Source organism: Pelmatolapia mariae, linkage group LG15 (genome assembly GCF_036321145.2).
Source record: "Pelmatolapia mariae isolate MD_Pm_ZW linkage group LG15, Pm_UMD_F_2, whole genome shotgun sequence".
In the NCBI taxonomy this organism is placed as follows: Eukaryota; Metazoa; Chordata; class Actinopteri; order Cichliformes; family Cichlidae; genus Pelmatolapia; species Pelmatolapia mariae.
In genome coordinates this window covers 33,915,765-33,934,461 of record NC_086240.1, presented here as the reverse complement: position 1 = coordinate 33,934,461, position 18,697 = coordinate 33,915,765, and the positions used below count along the sequence as shown (strand labels likewise).

Below are 18,697 nucleotides of genomic sequence, written 5' to 3'. Positions count from 1 at the left end.
AATCCTAAACCAGATCCACGAAGCAGGTTTCATGAGTATCCCAGGACTTAATTGGGAGCTCTTGTTAAATCCCAATAGTCAATTACACCAGCTTCACCTTACTGCAGTTAATCTGGTTATTTTTTTTTCCTGGCTGTTAATTTAGCCAGCACAGCCTTATGGTCACTTTTCTCAAGTGAATTTAACAAACACACACCTTACCTTTTCATTAAATAACACAAATCAGACAAGCAGCAGTTTTTTTTTCTACATTTATTTTAACACAAAATAGCACAAAGTGCCAATTTAGTTGTAAATGTTTACTTCAGCTTCTTCTTGGGACGAAGGTTGTTGGTGTGTCCGCACTTCTTCTTGCGGCAGTTGACAGCACGGGGGTGCAGACGGGCATAGCACCTGCAAAACAAAAAGGTCAGCGTACCAATTTAAAAACATTCAGGGTTTAGAAATGAAAAAGATCCTGAGAAAACCCACTTCAGCCAAAAACTAAGGTCAGCTGTTCCCAACTGCCATTTCAGGTGACACTAAAGCACTGTGCAACCAAACCAAAGTAAATCTACCTGATTATTTCTCAATTCAAATATATACAAAGACCTCTGAAAGTAGTTTATAAGGTCCTCTACCAACACTGAATTATATATTTTAAAATGTATATCAACAGAAATAAGAGCAGGCCTGAGGATAATCAAATTTTCATACTTAGGACTGGACTTACTTGCGGCAGATCATCTTGTCGCAGTTGTATTTCTGGGCCAGTTGCCTGAGTGAGGGCTCAATGATGCCACCACGCAGACGCAGAACCAGATGGAGAGTAGACTCTGGTGAAAAGTAAATACATCATGTTAATGTCAAATTTATATTTAAACAGAAAGCCTACTCTACCAGGAAAACTGACGCACACCTTGGTTATTGAAAAGTCAATCAAAAATCATTTAACAGAAAAATAATGACACCATACCATAGCTACATATCCAAAATAGCGTTAAACACAAACTACTGGCAACTGTAGCAAAGCATATTTGTGATACAAAACAAATTTAATGAGTACTTTCTCATAACGCTTTTATAATAGGCAGCTTGTCTACTGTGTGCTACTGCCAACTTCAGAAACAACACAGCCGTTACCTTTCTGGATGTTGTAGTCGGACAGTGTGCGGCCATCCTCCAGCTGTTTGCCAGCAAAGATCAGACGCTGCTGATCAGGGGGAATTCCTGTAAACACAACGCTAGTCAACCAATCTGCACTTTAACATGAACATTAACTACAACAGAATCTAAAGCTAAATCACTTCACAGGTTGCTCCAAACAAGTCCATCTATGTCACCTTTGTGGTCTAATGTGTGATTTTGAATGCAAATCTGTTTCAACTGGTACCTTAAGCCATAACAGTCTTAAAGGCAAAGAACCCACGTTTCTAATTCAAAACCACAGCCACTAGAGTTCTGGACACTAAATATCTACCAATTCGCAGTTTCATGTATTAAAATGTAGAGTCTGGCTCACTCGAATTGCCCCTTTTATTTAAGGTGTAGACCAATTACATCTTGAGCAGCCAACTATTTTTCAAGAAGTCACAACCGTCACATTAGACGTGTTAGCTCACCTTCCTTGTCCTGGATCTTTGCCTTGACATTTTCAATAGTGTCACTGGGCTCCACCTCAAGGGTGATGGTCTTCCCCGTCAACGTCTTCACGAAGATCTGCATGTTTGCAGGCTGTTCACAGAAAAATGACGTTAGCTTTAATTTTAGCCGTGTAGCTACTTAGCTCGCTGACTGACCACAGTAAAAACCGAATCGTTGAATAATAAAGCTAGATCATAAAAGCTTTGGCAATTTTTATCCTAATAAATAAACTCTTTTAATCATTTTGCCGACTGTCGACGCTTTTGGTAAGTTAGCATTACATTAGCAAACGCTAGCAGAAGAGGCTCGTTGCAGGCCTTGCCACATGCTTATCGTCAGCGCGGAATTTAATCACAATTATGTCAATTTTATTCGTTGAAACTAATGTAAGACTACATCAGACATACAAGCTGTCATTAGAGGATGAAAACGATATCGTTTTAGTCAAATTCAAACATTTATTATAATCTTAAAAACGATAAATATTGCTGAACAAAACGTGTACCCACCCGGCCGCTAGCTGAGCCTCAACGAAAAGAGAGCGGAAGAGGCTGACGCTGAAATACGTCACTTCCTAATTTGCTGTCTCTTTGCGAATAAAATGTGATTAGAAGTAAAAGTGTTCACATTTTTAAAACTGTATTTTTTCATTATGAAAACATTTTAGATATTTCCCCTTTCATTTAGCCCCGACGAACGCTGTAATAATCAGATCTGTACACCACGGAGGCTTATAAACAGACAACTCGAGCGAGCGGTGTAATTCGCTCTGACACTTCATACAAATCAGTTAATTAAATAATACCGGCATAAAATGAGTGAATATAACGATTGACAGAGTGCCGACTCTCATTGTGAATTATATGAACCTGTGAAGATTCAGAGTGGTCAAAAATGAACTTTGACGGACACCTGCTGTTGAAGAACTGGAAGTGACTGCGATCACCGACAACCCGTATGAATGAAACAAAAAGAGGCTGCTTTTTCATATGTATGCATTTCCACATCTAACTTGAATTTTGTGTCTTATCAAAGCTTTTTAAATATATTCTGTATTTTAATTGAGCTCCCATTATTTAAAATGCTCCCTAAAGCCTATGTTTCCACTGTAATGTTGAAATAATCATACTGTATTGCAAAAGGACATTTTAGGTAATGTTAGGTTTACAGTAGTGCTGAGCTGTGAAAAAATAAACCTTTTAGCTTATTTTGAGACAAAGACGGTTTATTTTGTTTTATATTTTAATCATTTCAAAACATAGACTGTTAAGCTTATGCCCATATTTTTAAAATGAGTTAATTGCGTAATGCATTTTTATTATCTATGATTATGTATTATGGTACCAATAGACAAGACTTTAGAGAGTTAACACCACCAAAGAAAAGGCAAAGAGGAGTCTACTGTGTCCTCAGCAAGGCATTTTTCTGTTTTGGAAAATTCTCATACCTAAAATAACACAGACATTTTACATATCCTTGTTATGGAAATACATCTTCCTGCTGAATAATTTTGTGTCCACTCCACTCACTGTCTTTCGACAGGTAACAGGACACCACAGTATTTATTTTTTTCTCTGCAGGAGCAGCAAGCAGCAGTATCAACATTACCATGTTCCACAGCACAGACGTTTCTATGGCGAAGCATTGCAGCATTTTTTTTTACCTGCTTCAGAATCATATTTATGCTAAACAAGCAATTTACAGTAACTCGAGGAGGACAGTCGTGGTATTAAGTATGACTGTCTTGTTGGAGAAAACACTGATTTCAGCCCGTCGAATGGGGAAAGAGCTGCTCCCATCGACCAACATCCCATTTCTGTACAGAAACGTTCCAGATGCATACTCAACCTGTTTCCAAGAGGAATTCCAGCATTTTAATTTAAAGAAGGTAGAGCCATGACATCACCCTATCCCAGCCCAGGGGCATGCCAAGGACTTGGGGTACACTGAGTACTTCACAGACACAGCGGTGTCCTACCAGCATCACTCATTGCCACAGATTCCCCTGATCCCACGTGCCATGCATAAAACTAACTTCAAGATGGAAACAGACTCTCGGATGGTTGAATTCCTCACCACGCAGGCCCAGAATTTCCAGGCTCATTCGTTACAACTCCCTCAGAGACCCATCCGACCAACATTCGCCACCATGTGGATCCAGCATGTGGAAAAGCTTCTGGAAAGCACCATCCGAGTGAGCTTCATTCCACACTCTGGCTCTCCTTTTGTTAAAGCTACAGTTAAACATCTAGCTTAGTAAAATATACACAATTAAGATATACTCAGATTAATTGTTTTGGATTTTCTGGTAAAACTGAAAAATCCACATTAGATTATGGACTTCTTGCTAAAGTGTCATTTGACTGACATGAATATTAATCAGATCTGGGTGTTTACTCTCAAGAAGAAAGTAAACCTTTTCAAAATGCCATCCTTTCAATGTCATCACCTTGTAACGAATAACACGTATGAGACCTCTTGTGATTGTGAGCACTCATCTACGAATCCTGGAGAATGTAATGTTTAACAAAATCATTCATTTCTCTGTAGAAGACAGAGTTCCCACAAATAAAGGGGACGTGCGTGATCACAGCTTTGTCTCCGAGTACAACAAAACCTTTCAGGGAACTTGGAGCAGGGCTGCTCAATCAGTGAAACGGGTAATAAAGTGGGTGCAGCATCTCTTACGTCATGAGACATCGCAATGATAGCTTTATATTCTGATAACGACGTGGCTGGGATGAAAATCTGAACTGCTTGATATAAACTGTTCTAGTAGGACAAATATTTACTCTGATACAAATTTCCATGAAAAAACTGAAATTCTCAAAATTCTCACAACTAAACTTTTCAACCTGATTTAGGTCACATAAAAGTCATAATGCTTATGTTATCTTGCTATAACACTGAATTAATTAACAATAAAATTACCAATAAATTAACAATAAAAATAATATAAAGGTAAAATAACCTAACACTGACTACAGCTTTTCAACTACATGCAATAAATGTATTACCCACAAGTTTCTCATACATTTGCACCCAATGCCATAACTGCAAGTCATGATTAATAACTGAATTTAGTGTCTTCCCTTTAAATCCTCATCTGCTCCAGGGAACCCATTTTCTCAGGTCTATTGTCAGCTGTGTGCATAGTCTGACCTGGAGTGTCAACTTAAAGTAGATGTGCAGAAGTGAAAGGAGTATTGACCTTTTCATGAAGTTTTCCAGGACATGGGTGTTATCAGCACACAAATCATAACGGTGGCTGTTGTTTTGTTTCCCTCCAGCACACCTCTTCAGTGCCTCTGGGTTTGATCGTGTGAAGATTGTGGAAAGACAGACGACCCACGCTACATCATTCAGTCAGCCCGGTGTCTGCAGGTCTGCAACCTTTCTGCTTCACTGGAAAACCCCTTCCACATGATCGGCTGTATACACAAAGATGTCAAATAGTAGAGGCAATTAATGCCATAGTGCCTGGTGCCTCTCTTTATAGCTCTTTTTTTTTGATGCAGTAGTCCTGCACTAGTCCTGCTTGAGATTTAAGATCTACAGTAGCATTTACATCCAGTTGATTCAAAGGTCATTTTAAAATGATGCAAAATATGAAAATTATTACTAGTTTCTGAACTCCCCACTACACAAATAATGAATGAATTATCTATGTTTTTGATACAGGCAGCCTGTGGTGAAAGAGCAAGCACAGCTCAGCCTTAAACACTGCTTCAACGGACTCCTGGTCCTCCACAGCTAGGGAGGACTTTTGTTACCACAAGCTGGGTTAGAATATTCTTCCATGCCCACACAGGCTTTTTTTCTTCCTAGTTTTCATTCTTGGTAACTAATAATTCACAACACCGGAATTATTAAATCAAGCTAAGCAAAAGTTCATGGCCCTTGGATACCAAGAAAGAAGCTGGCATCCAAAGGCTATGCTCATTGTTACGCGTACTCTTTGTCTAATTTGAGGAGACATGACTCAGCAGGAACACTTTTACTTGATGATGGTCTGCATTCATCTGCTATACACAGTGTTTAAATGTTAATATTTGACTACAAGTTTAAAGCCAGATTATCTTTTTGAGTTTATTCTGTATATTATGTTTCCAATCTTTCTGTCTTAGTAAAAAGTCTAAAAAAAATAGAGTGAGGTCATGGATTACAGTTTGATGCAGGGTTTCACCTGAATGATCTGTAGGTTGACTGTGCGACTAAAAGCTTCTTTTAAAATCAAGTCATCAAATCAAGTATTACAATACAATATTAGGATAAAAATGCAATGATATTATATTATTCTGTATTCATTTTTCTGCCTGGATTTGTCTGTTTTGTTTATTTCCCAGAAGCTCCAGTTGTTAGGATTCAAAAGTACAAAAATGTTAGTTCTCTACACAAGGGATGGATGAGAGGATGTCAGTCCCCACCAACATAATCTCCTTCTCTGATGTAAGATAGCATACCTCCTGCTTAGTTTTGTATTTTAAACATTCACTAACAGATAAAAAATGGTTGTTTTTCACTTCAGGTTAACTTGACCCATAGAGTTTGGACTTACATTTGATGATGATGATGTATTTTGCTATGTTAAGCTTGATGTAATGATCCTCCTGTGTTATATCTGATGCTATTTTTCTTTTTCTTTTATCTTTCTTTCTTGATCAAAGAGATATGTGAATATATTAAACATTTTCATTGTGTCTGGCAGAACAAGGGTTGGGCCTCAGCACCACCAAGTACGACTACCTTCCTTTGAAGATGGACAGACCAACTCTGCATCGGTGCAAAAATTAACTTCTTCTCTTTACTGTATGAAGGAGCCAGGATTGTGATATCTGCTCCCAAATTAGTAAAAATAATATTAGTGGCAAGACTACTGCACTAATTATATACATTCTATTTCCTTCCATTTTTGTCTTATCCTGTGAATCATTAAATAATATTGATTATTCTGTTTATTGATCTTTGCTGTTTAAATAGAGCAATATCAGGTTTCCACTGGTCCAGCAGCATTTCAGAACCAGCAGCAGTGAGGACTACGCAATCAAACCCTTGAACCTGCATCGCCCAGGCTGCATTAGGCGTCATGTGACTGAGAATAGCATTTTTTGTTAACAAAGAGTGTTAAAGAGAATATGTGATTATTACTGATATTGTTATTGTTTAAAAAGGCTTCTAAAAATGAATAAATCCATGTTTTAAAATTTCACGTAACTGTTTTCATGTAGCAGTTTGTGAATGATTAAGAAGGCCAAACACAGGCACTACATTTTCTGCAAGCTTCTACAAAAAACACAAACATGTACTGTTGTTCAAATGTATCCTCGTGTTAATCTTTTGCCATGATCCTTGAGTGCTTTAAAAATTACAAATCTGTTAAGTTCAGGGTTTGTTTTTTTTGTTTTTTTCAGAGAACTGCAGAAGAATTCCCATGAACTTGCTGGCCTGATCATAATAAATAAATGTTTACCCAGGCTAGCACTGTGTGAAATGTTGAGTCAGTGTACAAGTGCGGCTTTAGCAGTTAGATGGCTTAAACATAAACCTTTAGCCTCATCTGCAATATCTTGCAGAGTTAAAGCGGCCTCGAACCTGACTGTCCTGCTTCCACCCTGTTTACACTGTCAACGCTGACTGCCAAGAAGAAGGTTACCGTGTGTTTCGGAGAAATATTCTCATCCCCTCCTTCAAGCATGACTGACCACAAAACTCCATAAAAACAATCCATGTTGTAGCAATACACAGCCTTGACACAGATAAGCAGGCCCTGTTGATAAAATATTAATAATAGTAATAATGAAGAAGCCTGCAATGGAAGCAAGCAGGTGTAAACAAACTGACGCTAGAGTTCATCAACCTGAAAGGCAACAGTCCAGCTACGGGCTGGAAAGTTAGCAGGCCAGCCAGTGAGACAGGGCAATATCAGATTAAACCCCAGAATACACCAGATTAGAAAATATCAGCACTTGAAGTAAATGGAAATGATTAATAATTAAGCTTTCAAGACATAGAAGTTTAATATTAACAAGTGCTGATGAAGGACAACTATGATTTCACTGATTTATCTGAACTGCTGTAGACATGTAAACCCAATACATGTAAATAATGAATATACAGCATATTGCACTGATACAACATTAGACAGAAAATGCTGAAAAGGATGTTTTTATTTTTTACATTTGATTTGATTTATTAATCACATTTTTATTATTAATTGACAAAACTCTGGAAACACAAAAAAGAACCGAGTGAGTAATATGATCATATCACAACTTAATCCAGTTTAGACCAACATGTGAGCAGATCTTCTTTCAGCCGGGGCACATGACTGAGATGCAAAACAAGAAAACACTTTTCATTGGCCTTGTTCTCCTCCTTTTTAAACGCCTGACATGCGTACAGGCACGTCTGCCTGACATAACTATCATAGAGAGGCTTTTACATTTCAAGTTTAATACACACTTTTTGGTATTTATAATGCAAATAGAAAAACTAGTAAGAGAACTAAGCGTTGACAGTTCAAATGAAAAATACACACGGCCTTCAAAATAAAAGCCTGCAGTCAACCCTTCTCTATCCTTAACCTATTTTTAGTGACGCACTTTTTGTTTATATACAGACATAAACACGGGTGAAGTATGCTACAAACGGTGTAAATACAGCGGGAAAAATCACCTTGTTAACTGATGTACAGCGAGCACACTCCACGCGGTCCTTCCTCCTCCTCCTCCTCAGCGGCAAAGTGGGCGGGCATGTGCGAGCATGTGCTCTTCTTCATTGGAGTAGAGCACGGAGCTGTCTTGTATCTGGGCGTTGAAACCTGCCCCCGTTCATAAAGCCCGGGCTTCCATTTAACATTCACTGAGTCAGAGCGAACGCGGAGTTGAGCACGTCGACCCTCGCGAGGACCTCTACGTCTCTTATCTTCCGTCGGTGAGTTAGTAGGAGCCTTTTAAACATCACTTCAGCGGTCGCAGCTGTTTTAATAAGGCGCAGTTCAGGTTCTTAACTCTGGACTCTTCTGGACGCTTATAAATTTGACACGTAGCAGCCGCATAATGGAAAATAATATTAGGCTGAACTTGACTTGATCCAAATGCATTAAGATAAACAGAAAACGTGTGTTGGTTGTTACTACAGTATTATAGACACGACACAAAGCAGATTTGGCTTTGGTGTATATAGGGAAATGTTTTTGTAATATTGTTGACTGAATTTAAATGCGTCGGGGACAAACAGGTAACTAAAACCATCCAAGTAACCATTTGGCCTGATTTTTGTTTAAAGAGCAGAAACACTGGATCGTTTTATTATTATGAAGTATGTTTGTAAACCAAAACAGCCTGCATAATAGTTGCTATCTTGGCCTATACCCTAAGTAGGACCACCCAAACCCCACCCTACAAATAACTCTGAAAGAAAAACTGCAGTACTGTATGTTGGATTCGAGTTTTATTTAATGCATTGTACACGTTTAAATTCAGCCTTTAAACATGGCAGGTAGGACATCATGCATAATTTCGTTGTGTCATGGTTCCCTAGTGTTTACAGAAGCTTTAGAAGCATTCATGTCTCCAGCTGACACTCTACAGTATATATACTCTGCCTGACTGTTTCTATTTGCAGTAGACCTATATTTTTTACAGCACCCAAAAAACAGTTTTGCACACTTTTGCATCATTACTGTGGCAACCTACTCAACCTCGGTGAACAGTGTGTGCACGTTATGTGCTGTTCTTCTGTCCTTGCATGTAGAAATGGCACTGAGCTCCATAAAGTCCTTCACCCTAGAGCTGGATGGTCCGGCTGATGCGGCGTTCACTGGAGGGGAGGTGGTGTCTGGCCAGGTGGTCCTGGAGCTGCGCAGGGCCACCAGAGTACACTCCATGAAGGTGCTGGGACGAGGAGTAGCCACAGCACACTGGCTGGAAAACCGTGGCATGAACTCTGTCTATAATGACTACACCTCTAAAGTCACCTATTTCAGGAAGAGACAGCATCTGATCAGAGGTTAGTATTAAAGATTGCAGATGATATTACTGACATGAAGTAATTAGTATTCTGTTTGTACAGTGGTTAATGTTCACTCCGACTGTAAAATATCGCCAGGTGAATTTCCACAGTCTTTTTTTTTCAAGGTTCTGTTGAGACACAAACACACTATTAGGCTCACACATAATGCAAAAGTTGCAAGTAAGAAGTAGATCATTTTTTGCCATTCTTCTTTATATTTAACAAAATAAACGACTGAGTGAGCAAATGAGTTAATTTTTGATGCACTCGATGCAGTGACAGTAGTGGTGAACACGCAAACTATTAACTGCGACTGCTGGAAAGGGCAGGACAGCACATTTAAAGATACTTGTATTATTTGTGTTGAACCTGATGCCATTCTCATACTCTTTTTCTATTTCTTCTGTGCCATAATGTAGCTGTGTAGTCTTATTGTCAATAAAGTTTCTGCAGTTTGCGGCTCTGTTGCTAAATATAAACGTAACAACTGTATTTCAGTGTATGTTGCACCTGGTGGATGAAAAGTCTTCTCTCTGCGCCAAATAATGTGGTGTTAAACTGCTGAGCTGCTGTTTTGTGTGCCAGCTGGTCAACACTTCGTCTTGTAGTTGATGCAGTTTGCAAACTGGAGCCACCTGGGCCAAATGTGTTGCGCGGAAACCTGCGTGAGCGACCAGATATATCTGCCAGATAGCATAATCTTTGACATTAAACACAAACCCATTAGTGTAGAGTCCAAACATATGCAGCTGGTTCACTGGGTATGACGTCGTACTGGACGTGGTACTGTAACGTGTTGAATTCTCTGAACATGGACAGTATCGAGAAACAGAGAGCACAGGCCATCGTAGCTGTGTAAATAAACATAGTGGTTAATGTTTCATAGGATGCTGTGTTTGACTCCATATTTTGGGCAGATAAGTAGATGCCAGTAGTTTTAGATGCCAGCAGCTGCAGTGCAATTGAATTGAAATTGCAATTCCAGACTGTGCATCATTATCTGCTGCAACAGTTGCGCCTTCTGCACTGTGGTTAAAGGTGCACTTAGCATGTTTTTTACATTCATATTAATTATACAGCCTACATTTAATCCTAAATCATATATATCACTGTCTACTTTAGACCTGATGCCTTTCCTTACACAACACAAAAGAGATTTGTTGTTACCACTACACTATGGAGGCACCTCAGTCACTAAAAGAACAACAAAATAAAAGGTTTCCAATTGAACTCATTGTAGTTTTCCTCATCTCATTCATCAAGTTTGGAAGAACACTTTTTATTTTATTATTGATTTATTTACGATTAGCCAAACAGGAGAGTTATCCGTGGTTATTTCACCGTGTTGAACTTCTAAATCCCACCATACTTATACATAAAATAAAGTGTGCTATCTAAAGCAATATAACTGTCAAATCCTCACAAAAATATGTGATTTCACATTAGTTTAGATTTTGTAGCAAATTCCAATTTTAGGCAGTGAAGCCTAAAAAAACTGTTTAGTGTGAATAAGGTGTAGAACCTGTGTATAAAAGATGGACCTGGTGGTACAGCTTTAGCTTTGCTAATAGCCACAGAAAAGAAAAAATGTCTCAGAAATGTTGTCAAACAAATGCAGTTTTGTTTTGTTTTTTGTTAAACTTTATTGCACAAGTTGTACGTGTATATTCTGCACTGGTGTGGGTTGTACAGAATAATGTTACACTGGCACAGACGCTGGGAGGTTTGTCCTGTAAATGACATTTGCAGGACCTCTCCAGGAAATAGCAGCGCTAATTATTTTTGCACAGCCTTAACCTTCTGATGTGTCCTACATCTTCCCAAGAACAAAATCATATTTCCTTTTTTATATTTTATACATTTATTTATTTATACCTGGTGAGTTTAGAACAGGAGTAAATATACATTTAAACATGTGGGATGTTGTATGTGGTCTGGGCAGAAAAAAAAGGAGAAGGTAGAAGACAGGAGAAAGAAAGGAAGGAAGAGGGGGAAAGGGTGGGTGGAGGGGGACTGTTTTTAAAAAATGCAGCCTGCGTCACTATGGCAACAAGGAAAACAAGCCACGGCTCTCCTTGGCGCCGCCCTCTTTACCGTGCTGTCAGCTGCTGCTGTTCCCCATTCTTTTTGCAGTGTTTTTTAAGGCTCATTGTTCTCCAGTTTTCTGTGAATTAACGCAGAAATGTACGTGACGCTGATATTTGCTGTGTCGTAATTTAGTTCGTGTATTTGTTTAGTGAGCAGCTCCACACACAGAGGAGCCCCTTAGCTCCCCCTCTGAGGGTAATCATACAGAGTCATCTGCACAGTGGGGGTGATCTATCAGGCATGTGCAGAAAGCCACATGGCCTTCTGCATTAACGCATGGAGCACTTTGCAGCCGGCTTTGCTCCTGCTTACCAGCAGGTGGCGTGCTGGCTTTGCTTTTAGTCCAAATCGGAACTCCTTGCATGCAACTTGTTTGCTACAAGTTAAGTTTGGGCTTGAGTTGATCGGTTGATGGCAGTAGAGAGCTGACTCTTCGTCCGGGGAACAAAGACGTAAACAAGTTTGTTTTTCACAGAGCAGACCTGATTTTTGTCTGAGGACTTCTGGACTGAATGAAGAGAACCTGCAAAAGTGGCCGTGATGGCGGATTAAAAATCCCCACTTCTGCGCACAGATCACTCTGTTCGGACATTTTTGGAGCCGAATGTTAAATTTAAAGAAAGACGTCTGTATTGATGACATAATTAAACTGTCGCAGAGCTTTTCTTTGCGTTTCATCTATGACTTTTCTTTATTTTTCTTTAATAACTGCTGCTTGTGTTTGTACTAAATTGCAATAGTATGTTAAAAGAGACAGGGGAGAAGTGGAGTAAACAGCTTCGGTACCGACTGAAACTACCCTGAGCCGTCCAGGGTCTCTCCCAGACCGAGGCATACCCAGTAAGCCTGTTTTCTTCTAAGAACCTGTAACCATCAATCATCCCCAGGCCCCGTTTTCCCCTCCACTGCCTCCACACCCAGCCTGCGTGTTTGTTATGCTGCCTTCAGGCTTGGTTTGGAAATGTGGGCGTTTGTGTGTGTGTGTGCCTGTGTGTGGGAGAATTGCTGCACCTTAACAACCCGACAAAATGGAAAGTAATGCCGGGACTTTTTGCTTGATAAGCAGGCCAGATGAGCGGCTGTTGTTTTCAGTTTCATTTTCATCATGATTACAGTCTCATGTTAATTCTGACATCATCTCGTGGACCCCGCTGTGAGCAAGTATCCCTATGGTTGCATACCTGTTGCGTCCTCCTGGAGCAGGAGGTCAACTTGTAAACACGCAGAAAAAGAAAAGAGGTCAAATTAGACCAACAACAACCCCCTAAAAACACGGACGCACCACTTGTTTCTCTTTTGCATTTGAAGTGGGTTTAGCCTGCTGTTTACCAGATGTGCTGTTTGAATCCTGGGAACTTCAAGTTCTCGTCTGTCCACTTTTTTGAAACTTGATAGGTTTTCTTGTTTACGTTGACGGAGTAAAGAAGCTGTCTCGACTATGTCTTATTTACAACAACAGCAGTCTGAAGGGTCAGCGCCAAGGAGGAGTTCCTGAAGGCAGCATCGCCCAGCCTTCAACCCTCTCCTGAGGCCTTACATAATGATCCGTAGACTCCGCCCACTTTCTCAGCCTGCAAAAAGGGCCGCCGTCCGAAAGTGAACATCATATCGAGCTTTCGAGCACACGAGAGTAGGCGGCAGCAACCTGGAGAGCCACTCTCAGCACCCTTTAAACACACTGCGAAGGAACAATAAAGGAATCTCTCACTTCTTTTCGTTTGAGAACAGAGAGGAGTCGTAAAACCTGCAAAAAATGATTTTCGACAAGCTGAAAAAGTTTGACATAGTCTTCGACTCTCCGGAGGTGGACTGTCCTCCCGTGTACAGCAGTGGGGATGTGGTGTCCGGGCGGGTGGTGCTGGAGCTGTCCGGGGAGAGTCGGGTAGACTCCCTAAAGCTTCACGCTGAGGGTTTTGCAAAAGTGCACTGGACCGAGTCCCGATCGGCGGGCTCCAGCACCGCGTACACCCAGAACTACAGCGACGAAGTGGAGTACCTGAACCGCAGAGAGGTGCTGCTGCAGGCAGGTCAGTCCAGTAAGTCTGTCAACTCAAGCAGCCAAAGTGTCCTCTCTGTGATCGAGCGGTCTAGACAACTGTGAAAACAGCTTATCTGTGTGGGGACAATTTGTCTGCAGACTTAAAATAGTGTGTTTCAGGATGTTTGCGTGAGATGGTGACAGGGATGAGTTCTGTGGCTGTGCAGAAGTCTTGATAAAGTCTAACTGCCCCCACTTCTGTAGTTAACCTTAGATCGGAGACTTTGCATTGGTTACGAATGATTTATAAACTTGTAAACTAGAACAGCAACTCGTATAAACGCTGGCAATGAAAAAGAAAACCATTCAGGTTCATTTCTTTTACTTCCTTGAAGAAGAATACGTGAGCATGTACATAAAGATCATAGAGCAGCAGCTGCTTCCTCACCCCCAAAACGTCTGTGGGGAAAAAATGAAAGAAGTAACACTGGCTTTTCCAAACTGAAAGCAAATCCAGACTTGTTTTTCCCTCTCTTCTGCATGCTGACTTAGCCTCAGGTTTCTGGCTTCATTCATTTGGACACAGAGCTGTTTTTGGTTTAAAGTACAGGCAGGAAATGGGCAGCCAAGGGCTTTGTTGATTTTTCTGTTGTTTTCCTGCTGAGTTTAGCCTCTATGCTCGGCTGCACGTTGTGTGAAAACCTGCAGCCAGCAATGAGAAAACACATCATGCAGCACATATCAGCTGAATCTGCTTTGGGGGATTTTGCTGATGGGCACGAGAAAGACTTTCTTGTTGCAGCCTACTTGACCCGTGAAGTTGACATGTTGTTGGTGTTGTTTAAATGAAATTGGAGTATTCATCTAACAAAGGTTCACCAAAACCAAAACACGCGTCCCCGGATTTGTGCTGCAAGAGTGAAGAGAACCCAGGAGAGTTGAGACGGGCTGTGTGATATTGCTCGAGGAAAACATGTTCTCAGTCAGCACAATAGAGAAGGAACCGCCCCTCTGAGCAAGCAAAGCAACCATGTGATTGCAGAGAAACACAGGCTTACGGGACTATTCCTATGAAACAAGCATTATTCATGTAGAATACTTTTGTGCCTGTTGTGCTGCATAGTTTTAAAAGTGGGTATTTGCTGCCAAATAAATAAGCTTTCAGGTAATCAGAGTGCATTCCACTGTCAAGTTGAGGTTTATTTCCACAGTCGAGCAAAGCTGATGCAGGTTATATGAAGTATACATTATACATACCATTAAATCATCAAATAAAACAAAGTCTGTGCTACCTGATCGTCTGCGCTGTAAAACTTCCTCCTACCACAGAGCGAGTCTCTGCCCCTCTGTTATAGAAATTGTTTTTGGAAATTAACAAAAAAAAATGAAACAACAGGTGACTGACTTTTAATTTTTTTTCCCCTCTTTCTTTCAGATAACGGTGAAGTGACAGTCCTACCTGCTGGCAAACACGAGTTTCCATTCAGCTTCCAGCTGCCAGAAGAAACTCTGGTCACCTCCTTCGAGGGAAAACATGGCAGCATCCGTTACTGGGTCAAAGTTAAGCTACACAGGCCGTGGGCCACAGTCAGGAAAATCAAGAAGGAATTTACAGTCATCGAGCCCATCGACATTAACACACCAGCCTTACTGGTAAGTGCCTCAGACTTCACATTTCATCGCTGGGATTTGTTTATTTATGCATTTTGAGGGTTTTATGGAATTTGCTCACTGGTTTTTATAATCTCCAGGCACCACAGGCGGGTACGAAGGATAAAATGGCGCGGGCGTGGTACCGCAGCTTTGGGCAGGTGTCAGTAACTGCAAAGATTGACCGCAAAGGCTACACACCAGGTACGCACATTCTGCTTTTCCCATGTGCTCAAACTTTGCGTGAGCATTTCGTAGTGTCTCGTCTTTCTTAGCGTGCTTTTTCTCTCTCCACAGGCGAGGTGATACCGGTCTTTGCCGAGTTCGACAACTCTACCTCCAGATCTGTTGTCCCCAAAGCTTTTATCATTCAGACGCAGACGTTCATCGCCCGCGGCACCATGAAGCAGAAGCGCTCCGTCGTGGCCACGCTTTGCGGTGACATCGTTGGTGCCAAACGTCGGGAAACCTGGCACGGCCGCGCCATCAAAATCCCACCTGTAGGTCCGTCCATCCTGCAGTGCCGCATCATCAAAGTGGAGTACATGCTGAAGGTAAGCTGCCGGTCTAACATTGGCGCTGCTGCAGTTCTGAGTCCGCAGTCAGTCCAGGTAGCATAATAAGCTCTCTTTCCTCCCGTCAGGTTTGTGTTGATGTACCCGGAACGTCCAAGCTGTGTCTCGAGCTGCCTCTGGTCATAGGCACCATACCCCTCCATCCCTTCGGCAGCCGGACATCCAGCGTCAGCAGCCAGTACAGCGTCAACCTGGAGTGGCTGCGCATGGCCATCCCCGAGCAGCCAGAGCGTAAGTGTCCCGTACTGCTTTATGGGAAGAAAAGGAAAAATTCCCCACATGGCAAACAACTTTTTCTTTCTTTTTGCCAGTATTATTTTTAGAGCGTGCCACTTTTTGCTTTGACAAGAAAGCCACAATACTGCATGAGTCAGATGTACAAACAAAGGTTTTGGTTCCACAGAAACTCATGTTGGATCAGATCAGTGTTTGTTACTGCCAAAGGCGCTTAACGTTACGTGGGGTTTCAAAATGAAGTCATGAGTCAGCAGCTCGATGTTTGGACCTGTGCTGTTCCGTCGCGTCAGGCGAGTTTACTCATCCTGCCCGTGTTTTTTCCCTGCAGCTCCTCCAGATTACAGCTCTGTGGTGACCGAGGAGGAGGCCGAGCAGCGCCACAACGCCGTGGCCTCGCAACAGGCTGATGACCTGAGCGGGATCCTGGAGCGACCCCTAATGGCTTTTGTCCAAGAGTTTCGCTTCAGACCTCCACCAGTGTACAGCGAGGTGAGTCACCATTGGCTGGAAGCGACTCCTGTTGTTTACTGAGATTGAGTGGCACATATAAAAGCATATATATATATATATATATATATATATATATATATATATATATATATATATATATATATATATATATATATATATATATATATATATATATATATATATATATATATATATATATATATATATATATATATATAAAATATAAATAAAGGCCTTTTATTCCCTGCTTACTAAAACCTTGAGATCTCAGCTGTGTTGTGTAACAATAGCTAAATAGAAACAAATCTGTGGGTGTAAGCAGAGTGTAGGTTGAGCATAATTGAAGAGTGTTTTATTCAAAGACTGGATTATCTGCTTGCCCAACCTTCATCTGATGCATTTTGTTTTTCTTTTCTTTCCTGCAGATTGACCCCAACCCTCAGCCCATCAACATGAGACCTCGCTGCATGACATGTTGAACCAAGAGCCCTACCTGAGCTTCAAGCAGCCTCATTAACGAAACAAATCAAGAGATTTGTCTTCTCCCGGATTATGTCTCTCTGATTAATAGCACTTGCTAACAGATTGACTGGAGCGCCAGGAGACGGAGCTCACAGGAACTGGATGTTAGTGGAGGAGGTGCCACTTTGTTTCCAGTCCAGTAAAGTGGACGCTTTCCTGTTCTGGCTGAAAGGAAAGCAACTTCTCTGCTTCGGTTCCTGTCCTTCCCAAGTGACTTTTGGCTCCCTGCGTGGTGAGCTACAAATACCTCCCAATCAACGATTCCCTAACGTGAAGATATCTATATATTTTTTTGTGTTTTCAAGGAATTTGGGACATTTTGGGAAGGGTTGAGATCACTTGATATTCACCAGGCAGAAAGTTGGAACTGAACCTGGCATTCAGATGTCTGAAAAAGGCGCTCTTGATAAGATGGCCGACTGTCATCTTTGAGTGGCGTAAAGAGAGAAGTGCAATTATTTCCCTCAGTTTCCAACTTTCCCTATGCCTGACATTTTTAAAACACACATCACTATGCATTGTGTGCCTACGGTGATTTCTGTTACTCGAGCGCATACTGTATCTGTAGGTGTGACGGTGGAGCAGAAAAGTTACGCATGCAGGTAACAATATGTAAAAGGGAAAAAAATATGTGTGCCTTAATTATCTGCAGTTGAAGTTTGCATGACAGTTTCAGGGAGCTGTTCTCTCAGACAGAGCTGGATAGAGCTGAATGTATCCTGCAAGAACTTAGAACAAAAAAGAAGCAGTCAGCATGTATGTGGATGAATTCCAAGAGCGTTGTTGTGTTAACACAAGGCTCAAGGCACTGAAGTGTTAGATAGCTGTGGTGTTATAATGCAGTGGTAATAAAATAGGGGGTTCCAGTTTGCTTATAAAACTGCACGAGGCTCATAGATTAGCTCTCCCAGCTGCTAAACAAAAGGACAGGAGGAGTGGAGACCTCCAAGCTGTGTGGACTGAATCTTTCGGTGGGAGCCAGATGCCTCGGTGCTGTGGGTCAAGCCTTTAGGTGGAGATGCCACTGAAACATAGGGACAAAGAACATTCCAAAAAAAATCTTCTCAAGGATTATGTTTCTCCTCAACTTCCAAAAAAAAGGAGTTTCAGAAGTCTTCAGGTTCAGCTGTGTGACTTCAATGGCTGAAGTTCGACGAATGTATTATTTTTTTTATACAAATGCAATTGTTGATTCACAGTATTGCCAAAATTTTTGTAATTGTTTTTTCTAATAAATAATTTTTGAACAGATGTTTGTTTTCAGTGTTTCCTTGACTGGTATGTGTGCTAGGACGCCCGCTTTTTTTCTTTTTTCTTTTTCTTTTAAAGGAAAATAATAGAGAGTCTCTGTTTAGCAATGTTGCGTGCCAGTGAATTGGAACAGCATCTCCAACACCATGAGTCAAAGCTATATTACTGCCAAGGGCAGGGTTCAGTGGAGAAACAAGCTAGGCTCAGTGATTCAAATTGATAATTACAGACTGAAGTTCAGCCAGTGACATTTATTCTATTGCGCACTTATGCAATCAAACTTTTCTCG

The 18,697-nt window shown here is 41.0% G+C and overlaps 2 protein-coding genes and 1 long non-coding RNA gene across 5 annotated transcripts; 2 read left to right on the top strand and 1 right to left on the bottom strand.

Annotated features, from left to right (window-relative positions):
- Positions 1–235: 235 nt before the first annotated feature.
- uba52 (ubiquitin A-52 residue ribosomal protein fusion product 1) lies at positions 236–2,207 on the bottom strand. The gene is made up of 5 exons (XM_063496451.1): positions 2,133–2,207; positions 1,602–1,713; positions 1,123–1,209; positions 713–815; positions 236–393 (listed from the first exon to the last, which is right to left on the bottom strand). Exons 2-5 carry the CDS (start codon positions 1,702–1,704, stop codon positions 300–302), a joined length of 387 nt encoding a protein of 128 aa, XP_063352521.1. The 5' UTR covers positions 1,705–1,713; positions 2,133–2,207; the 3' UTR covers positions 236–299.
- A 3,750-nt stretch (positions 2,208–5,957) lies between these two features.
- On the top strand, positions 5,958–6,792 carry LOC134642917 (uncharacterized). The gene is made up of 3 exons (XR_010096333.1): positions 5,958–6,072; positions 6,332–6,404; positions 6,604–6,792. It is a non-coding gene; the product is annotated as an uncharacterized LOC134642917 (long non-coding RNA).
- Positions 6,793–8,469: 1,677 nt separating this feature from the next.
- arrdc2 (arrestin domain containing 2) lies at positions 8,470–18,408 on the top strand. Of its 3 annotated transcripts, XM_063496450.1 has the most exons (8): positions 8,470–8,556; positions 9,379–9,633; positions 15,138–15,355; positions 15,454–15,556; positions 15,650–15,906; positions 15,996–16,158; positions 16,493–16,653; positions 17,061–18,408. In XM_063496450.1, the coding sequence occupies exons 2-8, from the start codon at positions 9,381–9,383 to the stop codon at positions 17,112–17,114; spliced, it is 1,209 nt and encodes a 402-aa protein (XP_063352520.1). In that variant the 5' UTR covers positions 8,470–8,556; positions 9,379–9,380; the 3' UTR covers positions 17,115–18,408. The 3 variants fall into 3 exon arrangements, with proteins under 3 accessions (XP_063352520.1, XP_063352518.1, XP_063352519.1); XM_063496448.1 differs by lacking the exons at positions 8,470–8,556; positions 9,379–9,633 and adding an exon at positions 12,458–13,760; XM_063496449.1 differs by lacking the exons at positions 8,470–8,556; positions 9,379–9,633 and adding an exon at positions 12,487–13,751.
- Positions 18,409–18,697: the final 289 nt, after the last annotated feature.